This window comes from Solanum stenotomum, chromosome 3 (genome assembly GCF_019186545.1).
Source record: "Solanum stenotomum isolate F172 chromosome 3, ASM1918654v1, whole genome shotgun sequence".
Taxonomy (NCBI): domain Eukaryota; kingdom Viridiplantae; phylum Streptophyta; class Magnoliopsida; order Solanales; family Solanaceae; genus Solanum; species Solanum stenotomum.
The window spans coordinates 3,956,810-3,970,264 of NC_064284.1; the positions used below are offsets into that span (position 1 = coordinate 3,956,810).

Sequence of the window (13,455 nt, forward strand, 5' to 3'; positions counted from 1 at the left end):
TTTTTTTTTTTTTTAACCGAGAAATCCGTCTGTGATCCGCCCTTTGGACCAATCACAGCCTTCTAAACTCGGTGGATAATGGACCCGCCCCTCTACCCTTCTCCACTTTGCTTTGCATGGTGTGGGGCTTGAACTCTTTCATGATGGGTTTTTGAAAGCTCTTGCTTTATAGTTTACGAAATAAAAACTACATTCACAACTTTGCAGCTAGACTATTTTCATGGATTGGCTGTCTGTTGACATTTACTATTTTTTAATGTACTACTCCCTCTGTCCCAATTTATGTGACTTACTTTCCTTTTTAGTCAATCTCAAAAAGAAAAACAAGGACACGTTTCTATATTAAGTAACAATTTAACTATAAAATGTCTATTTTACATTTAATGAAATGATTTACAACCACACAAATTTCTATCATTCATTTTGGACCACAAGTTTTAAAAGTCAGTCTTTCTTTCTTTAACTCCGTGCCTAGTCAAACTACCTCACATAAATGGGACGGAGGGAGTATATCTTTTGCTAGTGGTGGAAGATAAAATGGAGGGGTTGTGGTAAATGGGTTGGGGTGGTGAGGTGACATGCCATGTGGCATCCACCTCATCAAAATATCAGTGACATAAGATTGGGCGTCCACCTTGGCAGCCCTAACAGAGGAGGGGTATATTTGAACCATTTGGCTAATGTCGGGGGTATTTTTGCACCAAGAGTATAGCAGAGGGTAAAATTGATCATGTTCGCATAGTAGAGGGGTAATCGATTTAAAAAACCGTTTTCGCTTGTACTATTTAGTTAAACAAAGTAATGGCTCTGAACAAGAACTGTCACACATGAGTGCAGCAAGTAGCAAAGTGACTAGCTTTTACTATATCAATTTCTCTCTAAGAATTAGAGTTGAAAGAAATAAGGTGAAAATTATGTGCAATAGACATCATTATATTCAATAAATGCAACTATGTCCAGTGCATATATTTATTCCATACATGCAACTATGCTTCTTTTATTTTCAGTTGCAAATGTAGGTTCCATGTGTGCAACTATGAACATTGCATATATCGATCCACATATGCAATCTGTGGCCATTGTGTATATCAAGTCCATATATGCATCTATGGTTCCTTTTTAAATCTTTAACTTTTTCCATAATCCCACGTGTATTTCCTTCGTTGTGAATATGAAGACCATGTATGCAACAGTTGCCTTGTCTTTTAGTTTCTTTTCTTTCTTTTCAGTGTATTCTTCTTGCAGCCAGATTTGTTACAATATATGCGAGAATAGGATATCATCATTCATGTTCTATTTTAAAATATTATATTTTATATAAACTTACATGAATAATTAATTTCTGTCACTAATGTTCACCTTTCCCTTCAATTATTTTGAATGTACCCGCTGTTTGACTATTCAAGAAGTTATACAACCAAAACATTTATACTTTCCAGTTTTTGCATTTATAACTCAATTTTTTTGTGTATTGCTGAGATTTAAGATGTTTTCATCTGTTTCTGAAAACATTATTTTATAATTTAAAGCAAAATCTACTATGAAGTTTGTACCAAATGTTTATTTAATTAATGATTTCAGGCCTGAAAAAGGAAGCAAATGCAAACGTGAATCCAACACATGTTGCAGTTGATAGAAAGAGACATCTGAATGTTGTATTCATTGGTCATGTTGGTAAATTTTCATTATTCTGTATTGTATGATAGTCCCTACTTCTTATAATCATAATCTTTTTCTAGAAGCACCAAATCCAGCTCTTTAAAATATCAAGGAAGAGAAAAAATGTATAACGAAGGATGATTCTAGACTTTTCTGTACCCTTTACACTGAGACTTGAACCCAACAATATTAATGAATTATGAAATTTAAAAGACACAGTAGGCATATGTTGTAGCTGATTTTTTCATTCTAATGTATTGGTGTATCTATTTCATAAGAAACTATGTTTGCTGTGTCTGTCCAGAAACTGAAGAAAACAACTGGGACAGATATATTTGACTCAGCCCTCCAAATGCGTTGAGGTGTTGTGTTTGAGTGCATTTGTGATGTAGTTAGTTCTTATGGAATTAGGGAGCTTCAAAGTTGGTAGCTTTCTGCATTGTTTTTGTTCCTCTTTCCATCCTTGCATTTTTTTGGGATAATCATTCTATCTTGCATTGATAGCAGTAACTCGAGAAGTCCCATGGGTGAAATAGAAGTGAGGAACTGTGATGTCTGGATTTTGGATATAGCAAGTTTTAGTTTGTCCAATTTGTGCAGTTAGTCCGAGTCAGCTGGGGACTTGCAGTTTGTATGATAAGCAACTTCATAGATTCTAATGTAAAATTTGGTGAAAACTTACCAAAGCTCAAAGCTCATGTCTCACATAACCAATTTTGACAATTATACCACTCTTAGGCTTATTATATATCATTTCAACTGCAGATGCTGGGAAGTCCACAGCTGGAGGACAAATACTATTCCTTAGTGGTCAAGTTGATGATCGGACTATCCAGAAGTATGAGAAGGAAGCAAAGGATAAGAGTAGAGAGAGTTGGTGAGCTTTTAGTGTTCAACTTGTATTTTTGGCACTTTTTAATGCCTGAACATTTGTCAGGCCAGTGTGTGTAATTTATGATGCTTGATTATTCTTGATAAAAAAATAATCTAGGATGTTCATTTCTCTTGTCAATATTGACTTGGACTATATCAAGGATTTTTTGATGTAAAATTATTGGTTCTGTAGGATCTCACATGTAGAATTTTTGTTATGGACTTCATTTTGTCTTGTATATCTGTTGTTTTACAGCTTTGTAGCTTCTCCTGCCTTTCAAATTACCTAAACGAAAAGGGATAAAGAAAAAAGAAGAGAGCTTGTCTTATGTTTTTGTTTTTGTCTGTTAGGTATATGGCCTATATCATGGATACAAATGAAGAGGAGAGAGCGAAGGTATTCTTATGATTATTTATTTATTTTCCTGTAAGGTTAGTCTGCGTTTGTTTATTTCTTGCTTGCAATTTCCTGTGCAGGGAAAAACAGTTGAGGTAGGAAGAGCACATTTTGAAACAGAGACAACAAGATTTACAATCTTGGATGCCCCGGTAACTTCCCTTACAAATTGCTTCTCTGCTTTACCTTGTATATAGGAGTACAAGTTACGAATCTAGGTAAATGAGTTTACTTTTCATGAGGATTGGTGTTTACCCCATGCTTTTAAACATAAGAATTTCTACAAGAAGTCTCTTGCTGTGAAAATTTTGTTCTCCTTGAAACAGAGACAACAATATTACAATCTTAGATTCCCGGAACTTCCCTTGCAAATTGCTTCTCTGGTTTACCTTTTATATACAAGAACAGGTTACGAATCTAGGTGAACCAGTTAATTGTGGATGAGGAATGCTGCTTGCCCCATGTTTTTTTTTAACATAAGGATATCTAAAGAGCTCTTGGCATGATTTTGACCATGCCAAAATCCATCATTGAGCTCGTGCACAGGGGCTTAGTAAGAAATCTTTAAAACATGAAATATCATACGTCAAGCCTTTTTGTGGACTGTCTGAAACAACACAATTTTTTAAGGCAAAAAGAGAAGCATAGACAACTTTAAACAGAGATGTACTTTTTTGTTAGAGTTTTGGTGGAATATGGTTATTGAACATGATCTTGAGGGAATGCTAGGCACAATAGGGAAATTACACAACCTGTAATTATTCCTGATTCACTGGGTTAGTGCATAACTTCATGAAATTTCTAGGTACTTATGAAAGAGCCTTTTCTGTGAAAATTTCTTTCTCCTTGCACAGATTAATTCTCTGCATGCTTGGTTCTTTCATCTGGCCTTCCGGAAAGAAAGAGAAATTGCAGTAAGGAGCTAGGACATACATTTATGAACAGCGTTTAATACTGATAAATCAAATTTAACGTGATCATTTATGCATGCCTTTCTGATCTTTCAAATGAAATGAAGCTTGATGCCTGTCTCCTTTCATATCTCATNTTATTGAACACGATCTTGAGGGAATGCTAGGCACAATAGTGAAATTACACAACCTGTAATTATTCCTGATTCACTGGGTTAGTGCATAACTTCATTAAATTTCTAGGTACTTATGAAAGAGCCTTTTCTGTGAAAATTTCTTTCTCCTTCTTGCACAGATTAATTCTCTGCATGCTTGGTTCTTTCATCTGGCCTTCCGGAAAGAAAGAGAAATTGCAGTAAGGAGCTAGGACATACATTTATGAACAGCGTTTAATACTGATAAATCAAATTTAACGTGATCATTTATGCATGCCTTTCTGATCTTTCAAATGAAATGAAGCTTGATGCCTGTCTCCTTTCATATCTCATGACCTCGCTCCAATTCCTCGTCACAAGGCGGTTAAATCTTCTTCCATTTAGGTTTGCTAGTTTTGTGATTTTGAGCCTTTGATGCCAATAAGTTTGCTGCTTGGTTTGAAGGAGAGAAGTTTAGCACATTATTTTTACATGAATGAGGCAGTTCCTTTAAAGAGAGACATCGTTTCAGTTTACTGCTCCTGATTTGAGGACTCAAGTATGATAATTTATGTAACATGTCATTTTTGTAAAGTTCAGTATCCACTTCAATTATGTGCGAGACAATTGTGTAACATGTCATCTGTCAGCTTACATTACGGTTTTTGATTATTTTCACTTATTACCAGGGTCACAAGAGTTACATCCCGAATATGATTAGTGGAGCATCTCAAGCCGATATAGGTGTATTGGTACGAATGGTTACCTTTTGCCATTGGACTCCATGGGAGTTTATGAATTCTATCTCTGGATTTCGGAAGTGTGCACTGATCTTTGATTTGGCTATTCTGAAGGTTATATCCGCTAGAAAGGGTGAATTCGAAACTGGATATGAAAGAGGTGGACAAACACGTGAACATGTTCAACTTGCAAAGACTCTAGGAGTTTCTAAGCTCCTTGTTGTTGTAAATAAGATGGATGATCCTACTGTCGTCTGGTCTAAAGAAAGGTCTTCTTGCATCTATGTTTCCGTCAGGCATTTGAAATATTAATTGTTCTAGGTATTAATTTCTAACAATTGTCTTTTGAAGGTATGACGATATCCAGTCCAAAATGATACCATTCTTAAAATCATCTCAATACAATGTAAGGAAAGGTAAAGAGGATTATCTACTCATAAGTTACATCATTGTTGGCTGAAGTTCTTGTATTTTAATGATCTATGCAACCTATAATCCAAAATGAAACATCTTATAAAATCTATTTGCTATAGTAGCCAGTAAAATGACCTGGCCTTTTACGATTTTGTACCCTCTCATTAGAGTTTAAAGGTGAAAAGCTGATCTATATCAGAATTTATCTTTCTTCTAGTGTATAACCAAGTCAGAACACTAAAACTTGTTTCCCAATCTATTTCTCCCATAAATAATGGGAAATTTTCATTTTCATGTCGAACATCAAATAATTTGTTGTCAATCTGGCCATTGAAGTAAACATAAAATGACTTTTCAAAAGTCTTTGACATACCTAAGAAAAGAGTGTTTCTCATGCTGCCACTTGTGTTATGAGCATTACAGAAACAATACCTCCTGTTTGTATGATATCTTATAGAAAACCACCTTTTGGTATAATCAAAGGAGAATGCTGATTGTGGAATCTTATTTCCCATCATTAAATTATATTTCAATCTGTTTCTTTACTTTGTTTAAAATTCCATGTGTTCGCAGATGATTAATTTCTGCACTTGGTTCTGAATTTTTTTGTACCTGAGTGCAGATGTTCAGTTCCTGCCAATCTCTGGTCTCCTTGGTTCAAATATGAAAACTCGGGTGGAGGAAAGAGTATGCGCATGGTGGGATGGTCCATGCCTTTTTGAAGCTCTTGATGCGGTAGAAGTTCCTCCCCGAGATCCTGAAGGTCCACTAAGGTACTTCAGTTTTGCTAATCTGCTGGCATCTTCATGTCTCTGTTTTCTCCCTCTGTACTTCCAACTTTCAGCACTCTAGTTATTGATGACATTGGTTAAGATATTGTATCATTCGTCCTAAATAAGACATTATTATATGTGTATTTATGTATGAATTTGGTCATTCTTGTGAGAGTGCTCATCTACTTTTTGTGCCTCATCTTCCATATTTTCTTCACTGGATAGCAAACAGAACCTTCTGATTTTTGTCCTCCTTATTCCCCTTGTTAGCAGTTGTTTGAGTGTTAAATCTCCCTTTCTTGCAGAATGCCTATTATCGACAAATTTAAAGACCTGGGAACTGTTGTTATGGGTAAAACAGAATCTGGGAGCATTTGTGAAGGTGATAGTTTGTTGATGATGCCAAATAAGGTCATTTTCTTTTGGAAATTTTCCACTTAACTGTATTCAGCTATGTGATATTGTATACTTGAGGAATTTCACACATAAGTTGATCTACAGTTTGTTGTGAAAGTACCTGCTCTATTTTGTGATGAAGATAGAGTTAGGTACGCAGATCCGGGGGAAAATGTACGAGTTAGGTTATCTGGAATCGAGGAAGAGGACATTTTGTCAGGTTTTGTCTTGTGCAGTGTTGGTATGTGTTCTCCATTTTATCCATAGCATGGAATTCATTCTCTTTGTTCTGTGTAATATATGTTTGAGATTCAGTTTTATATTGCTAACCAGTTACCTATTTAAGGGAATACTATCCTCTCACAAACATGGAATGCCTCATATACTATAACAGAATCCTTGGAAGGAGAAAAGTGTTGCATTTGGGGTGTGTTGCTATGGATGAAAACATATGTTTTTCAATTTTTCCATGTTTGGTAAGTTAAAATGTTTTGGAAATATTTTCTGTAGAAAAACAAGTTACTTAAAGGAAGTTACTTAAAATTAGGAAAACTGATTTCTCCAATGGAAGTATGGAAAACAAGTTCCATTAGTGGCATACCATGTTGATTGTCTCCTCCACACCCCCAACACCCTATCGCTACACTACCACAGACCTCCCTCCCCTAACCCTCTACCACCAACCCCTGTCCCCTCTGACCCTCACTCCACCGCATCCGCCATAGTGTTTGCCTAAATTATAAATAAAGTGCTTGGATATTTTCTGCTCACTTGCGAAACACCAAAAATAAGAAAGAAAACACTTATTTCTAGCAAAATATTTTCTCTTCATAGCAGACACCCTTAACCTTTCTGTCAGCCTAGTGTTTGTGCAAGAACTTCCTGTGGAACAGTGTGGCTGGCTTACTGAATTATATCTCCTAGAGAATTTAAGAAGACCGTTCATTCAAACAGAACTTGACAAAGAGTAAACGATAAAGTTATATGTGGAACCTATGTTGTGTATATGTTGCAGTTTGTCTGACAGTTTCTGTTTAGATGACGTGAAGGGTACAAATAAGACCAAAGAAAGAGATTCTCTTTAGTGTCAGCGTATTTGTTTTTAAATGATGGGATGGTCTTTTAATTTTCATTAGTCTTTAACTTGGTGAAAAATCTTAGTTTTCTTCTTAAGTTGATCCGTAGACAATGATGTCCCCCAGAGCGAGTCCTAGATCTTGGTCTTTTACAGTAGATGTTACAAATGAGCTGATTCTACCAATATAAGATCAGGACAAAAGTAATACTCTAGTGAACGAGGCAAATGAACAAAAAGCTAATGTAGTGAGCTAATGGAAAAATACATCTGCTGTTAGCAAGGTTTTGATTAATCACATATACGAGACTCATATTTTGCTTTTGATTTATTCTGGTCCAACATGTGCAGAACTGAAGTTGGCAAGTCATAGATAAAATGATCTAATGAGACATTCCTTTCTTACTACATAATAATTTCTTTCATTTGCCTTAAATAATTTTTTGTTGAGTTAATAGAAGTCATGCAGTTTCAGTACTTGATTTGAGGAAAATTACTGATGGTTTTTTGAGGTACCACACTTATTTAGTAAATCACTAACCCGGTTTGAGAATCAATTATAATAAGATTGGAGATATAATACTGGTTTAGTGAAATTAATCCAGATATTTGTGTACTGTAAAGAGGATAATCTTAGGTACTGTACACATACATGAATCTCCAACTTCGTAATAGATTGGTTTTCAAGCTTAGATTGATATCTAATAAGTTTTGCACATGCAGCAAACCCCATACCTGCAGTTACTGAGTTTGTTGCACAGTTACAGATCTTGGAGCTGTTGGACAATGTACGGGTCAAACGTAAACCTAGCCTTTCATTCACTCTAATTAGCTTCAGATTTGCGTAAGTGCATTCATACATCTGTGATTAAATAAACATTGTGTGCTGTCTCAGGCTATTTTTACTGCTGGCTACAAGGCTGTGTTGCATATTCATGCTATTGTTGAGGAATGCGAGATTGTTGAACTGATGCAGCAGATTGATCTCAAGAAAAAGAAGCCCATGAAGAAAACACCTTTGTTTGTGAAGAACGGAGCAATCGTTCTATGTCGTGTTCAGGTTAGTTGTCTACTTGAGTAGGATGGACATTTGGGATATTTATCTACAAGGGAGAGCAAAGTAGTTGATGTTTACACAATAATGAAACCTGTCACTTTAGTATCTCTACTATTGTAATTTACGTTTATTTTCACTAGCTTTAAATATTTATGCTTTCCAAAATATGTGCCTACCCTCAACTGTAAAGATAAAATCGGCGATGCTTTACATATGGGATAATACTAACCCCTTTTCCTCTTTCATTTCTGCCTTTTACCTTCTGTTGTATAGTGTGCTAGGTCTTGATCTTCCAAAATAATCATGCCAGGTGAATAATCTGATTTGTATCGAGAAGTTCTCTGATTTTCCACAACTTGGGCGGTTCACTCTTCGCAGTGAAGGTAAAGAACCATTTTTCCTTGTAAGCTTGTCATGCTTTAGTTTATACACTACCTTGCAACATTGGATCACAATGACTGCCACTATCTGCAGGGAAAACTGTTGCTGTGGGGAAAGTTACCACCCTTCCTACTGTTGCTAATAATGCGTGAACAACTTGATAACTGAAAAGGTGAATTTCCTGTTCTCTTTTCAGTGCTAATTTCTGTTGTTTTCTTGTTGAAGTGAGTTTATATGTCACTTGCCAACTTTTGTCTTTAGGAAACAACCTCTCTACCTCCACGAGGCAGGGGTAAGGTCTTACCTTAAGGCCCCTGTACACTCTACCCTCCCTAAACTCCACTTGTGAGTATGTTGTAGAACTTTGGATTTAAGTGATCAAACATTGTTTTTGTTGAAGTCTCTTCTTTTCAATAATACTTGCTTTTGAGATGTACTTTGAGACTTGATCATTTTACATGACATTTATTATTTTTGAACAATGTTTTCAGAGGAAAGGTCAGTTGAACTTAGATGGCAGCAGACATAATTTTTGGTCCTTTGCAGCATTAACCTGGAGCTAAGTTGATGTGATCTGCTATATGCGTAAACGTTCGCCAGTTTAGTGTCTGCGTAGTGTGCTGTATTGGTTCTGGTATCTGTTGTCGTTTTATAGTACCATCCGATGATGGTGCTTGTTTTTTAATGCGCAGTGCTGTATGAATCTATCTTGATTTTGGTAGATGATCCATTTTACATGCTGGTCGATCTTATATATGCACAAAAATACCGATAATTGGGCCTTTGCTTATGGCTGAATGCATATCAATTAATCCTTTTGAAATACGATTGCATTGATCTTCGTGTATGGCATAGAAAACATAATTTTATTTGTATTTGCATAATATTCATACCAGATGAGTTTATATATAGAGCAACATCTCAGTAATGATTGATATAACGGTCCCAATTTTTTTGGGATAGAGGGTAGTAATAGTTGCTGTAGTTGTGGTTAATTCTTTGAGGTACCAATAATTAGGGGCGGACCTAGAGGTAGTCTAGGGGGTCACCCGAAAAAATTACATTGTAAGGTATTGTCAAAAAAATTTATGTTTATATATTGCTTTTGAACCTCTCAAATGTAAGATCAGAGGTTGGTTTAGTGGTAGACGTTCAAAACTCACCTTGAAGTTTCAAGTTCAAATTTTAGGCACTACTTTTATTTTTTCGGACCTCCTTAATGGAAAGTACCAAATCCCATCTACCCTGGTGCAGAATAGGCTTCCTGATGATCTACTTTCACTTCACCGAATCCGTATTTTTTGTAGGTTTGAAAAACATGTGTTCTTTGATTTGTGGTACAAGGAACTTAAAAGGTACTAGAAAGATTATAGAAATTTAAGTCTAAATTCCATAAATTGTATTAATTATTGTTATTCCAAATTCATAGTCGTACTAGATATCAAAATCTCCGACTCATGATTATCTTAATATATATATATATATATATTTGCTTCAAAGACCCATTGGGTCAAACTATTATAACAAAATTTGATAGTGTAGATTATCTTAATATAAAAAAGACCCCTTTCTCTTTTTTTTTTTTCCTATTTGAAATACTCCCAGGGCTAATATTATTATATTATTCTTTGACTGTAATAAATTTATTATTTTGAGAAATGTATTAGATGATAAATAATATTTAATAATAAGGGTACAATAGACATAAAAGGTAAATTATCTTTTGATTTTTAAAATTAGATAAATATTGTTGGACAATTATTTTAGTATATTGGACAACTATTGTTGAGGGAAGGAGTAAAAGGGAAAAATAGAACTTGAATATTGATTGTGGAAATTCACATGCATGTTCCAAACAAACATATGAATCATGTCTGATGTTTACAGGAGCATTTGTCTTCTTATTTTGCCGCCTGCATTTGCCTAGAATAATATTTCTTCCATATTTAATTTTTCAAATTAAGACATTCAAAACACAAATATTCCCTGAAACCATATACTCTAACAACAAACTCCAAAAAAAATTAAAACTTGATAGTGACTTTTATTTCGTTTTTATTATTTAATTCCCCTTAGTTTTAATTGAGTTTACGTGGAGAACAGATTATCAGCAGCCATACTTTTTTGACCGCAAGTTTCCACGTTAACCTCGCTTATTGGCTGCGTGCTTGAGACTTTGGGAGAGCCACTAGTAAAAGAGAGGTCTACGCTATTTGTGTCGCCTAAGATTTATTTAAGAGTTATATTTTCTAAGTGAAAAAGGTTAAATTTGCCAGCTATTTACGAAGAAAATTGATTTGGTGTGAAGGATAATACCAAATAGTCTTGGGATTAAATTATAGCATCACATAATTTATTGTTTGGTTGACAAGTTCAGGATAACTTATCTCAGGATTAATAATTAGTATCGGGATAAGTTATCCCTCCCTTTCGATAAAATAAGTAAATGACAAAAATTTCTCGTAATACATCACCTTTTACATTCATGAAGGACATTTTTGTAAATAAACAAATTGTTTCTTAAAATTTATTATTTTGAATACAATAAACCAAACACTCAATAAAAAATAATCTTATCATAATTTATTCCATCATAACTAATCTCATCATTATTTATCCCATTAAAATTAATCCTGTCATGACTTGAATTTAAACCAAATGACTCCTTAGGTTTCATACTTGTATTGGTTTACATTAATTATTGTTATTCCAATGTCATAGTCTTCTAGACATTCAAATCTGCTCATTATTATCTTAAAAGTAAAAAAAAAAGAAAAGGTTTTTTCAATCTGAAACTTGTGCAAGAAGGAATAAATAAACCTTGAATGTTCATTGGGGAATGGAGAATAGGTGGCCTTGAATGATATATTGAAGGAGTCTATGCTCGTGTGCTATAATATTATTTTTCTTGTAAATATGCTTAATTTTAATTTATTTTTTTGACTCGAGAAATTATTAGCTTAATGATTTATAAAAAAAAATTATATTAAAATATGCTATTATTGTTTTTTTTTTTTATAAACCAAGGATAACCCGCAGCCGTTACAATCTCTGTCACAGCCTTGGCCCTTCGGGTGATATAATCTATCCGAATAGACTTCCGCCAGAATCTCCTCCCTTACATCCTTCTTATTCCCTTCTGTTCACCCTTTTGCTTATTTGTGGTTGGAATTGATATCAATCCTTAATAATCTGAATTGATTAGATGGAAACAATTAAAAGTTTTATTATTGAGTTTCAATACTTTCTTTTTTTTAAAAAAAAAAATGAAAGAAGAAGACAAAACAGATCTATTGATTTTTGAAGATTTAGATTGAATCTAATTATTGGAGATTGTTAGATCACTATCAGAAAAATGTATATTGAGTTTGAAGTAATTTGGATCAATTTTGAATCAAAATATTATTTAGCCACAAATCCTGACAGATCACACCATAAGTCATTTTGGCAACTATGAGAAGCATGCTTCCCATTTCTGGTATGGACACTGCATTTTCCTATGAATTTTCTTGATGACTTCAAAATTTACACGATGACATTGAAAAGATTTTATCTATGCTATTCACACCCTTTTTCTCATATAATATTATTTTAAAATTTCCATTAATTTAAAGTTACACTACAGAAAATCTATCGGGAAAAAAAAGCATTCCTTGTAATTTCTTTTTATATCAATTTATATGATACAATTTTCTTTTAAGTTAATATAATAATAAATAACATATTTTTATATTTATTTAATTTTAAAATATATATTTTATCCTTGATGAGATGATTTATAGTCAAACAAATACTTACCATTTACTTAAATCATAGATTTCAAAAACTATAATTTAAATGGAAAAAATATGTACTAATATTTTACTCCCTCCGTCCCATTTTATGTGAGGTACTTTGACTCGGAATGAAGTTTAAGAAAGGAAGAAAGACTTTTAAAATTTGTGGTCTAAAATGAATGATAGAAATTTGTGTGGCTGGAAATCATTTCATTAAGGATAAAATAAATATTTTATAGTTAAACTGTTACTTTATATAGAAATATGTCATTTTTTTTGGGATTGACTAAAAATAAAAATAAGTCATATAAATTGAGACTTAAGGAGTAATAATTTTCAAATTCTAAACCACTTATTCTATCACGATTTTTTGATGATGATAATAGCAGACGGCTGCCTTGTCATAGATCTCGATAAANTGAATATATGTGTTTATAAGTATTCAAAATTGATGACATTATAATAAGTTTTTTTAAAAAAACTATTCTTCATAGCATAAAAAAATAAAAAGTTAATTATGATAAAAGATTTTTAAGTATGGAAATTTCTTCTCAATAAATTTATATATATAAAATTAAAAAACAACAAGATCATTATTTTAGTTAATTGAGTTTGATTAGTTAATAAGTCTATTATTTAAAAAAAAAAGGCTTCAATGACATGGCATGCCAACTTAGGGAGAAGAGTTTTTTTGAAGTGGTAAGTATATTTGGAGGAAAATAGTGATAATTAAATGATATTTTGATCCTAAATAAAATATAAATGATATTTTAAGGCAATTCAATAAACTTGACTGATCATTTAGGGAATTGACTCTTTTTGATTTATGATTACCCTACGTAACGTAGATAAATGTCAGCATATAACCT

At 33.4% G+C, this 13,455-nt stretch overlaps 1 protein-coding gene across 2 annotated transcripts in view; it reads left to right on the plus strand.

The window, feature by feature from the left end:
• LOC125858013 (uncharacterized) overlaps window positions 1-9,723 on the plus strand; it is an 11,502-nt gene extending 1,779 nt beyond the window's left edge. The window contains exons 2-17 of one of the 2 annotated variants that reach the window (XR_007445708.1): window positions 1,582-1,674; window positions 2,425-2,536; window positions 2,884-2,929; window positions 3,010-3,081; window positions 4,664-4,726; window positions 4,829-4,983; window positions 5,066-5,130; window positions 5,751-5,901; window positions 6,207-6,312; window positions 6,403-6,538; window positions 8,096-8,160; window positions 8,268-8,432; window positions 8,740-8,812; window positions 8,904-8,982; window positions 9,072-9,159; window positions 9,302-9,723. Coding sequence is in view for 1 of the 2 variants with exons in the window: in XM_049537679.1 (XP_049393636.1) it covers window positions 1,582-1,674; window positions 2,425-2,536; window positions 2,884-2,929; window positions 3,010-3,081; window positions 4,664-4,726; window positions 4,829-4,983; window positions 5,066-5,130; window positions 5,751-5,901; window positions 6,207-6,312; window positions 6,403-6,538; window positions 8,096-8,160; window positions 8,268-8,432; window positions 8,740-8,812; window positions 8,904-8,962 (1,361 nt within the window). In the remaining variant the exon portion in view is untranslated. The remainder of the gene's footprint in view (window positions 1-1,581; window positions 1,675-2,424; window positions 2,537-2,883; window positions 2,930-3,009; window positions 3,082-4,663; window positions 4,727-4,828; window positions 4,984-5,065; window positions 5,131-5,750; window positions 5,902-6,206; window positions 6,313-6,402; window positions 6,539-8,095; window positions 8,161-8,267; window positions 8,433-8,739; window positions 8,813-8,903; window positions 8,983-9,071; window positions 9,160-9,301) is intronic. The other variant, XM_049537679.1, reaches the window with a different exon arrangement.
• Window positions 9,724-13,455: the final 3,732 nt, after the last annotated feature.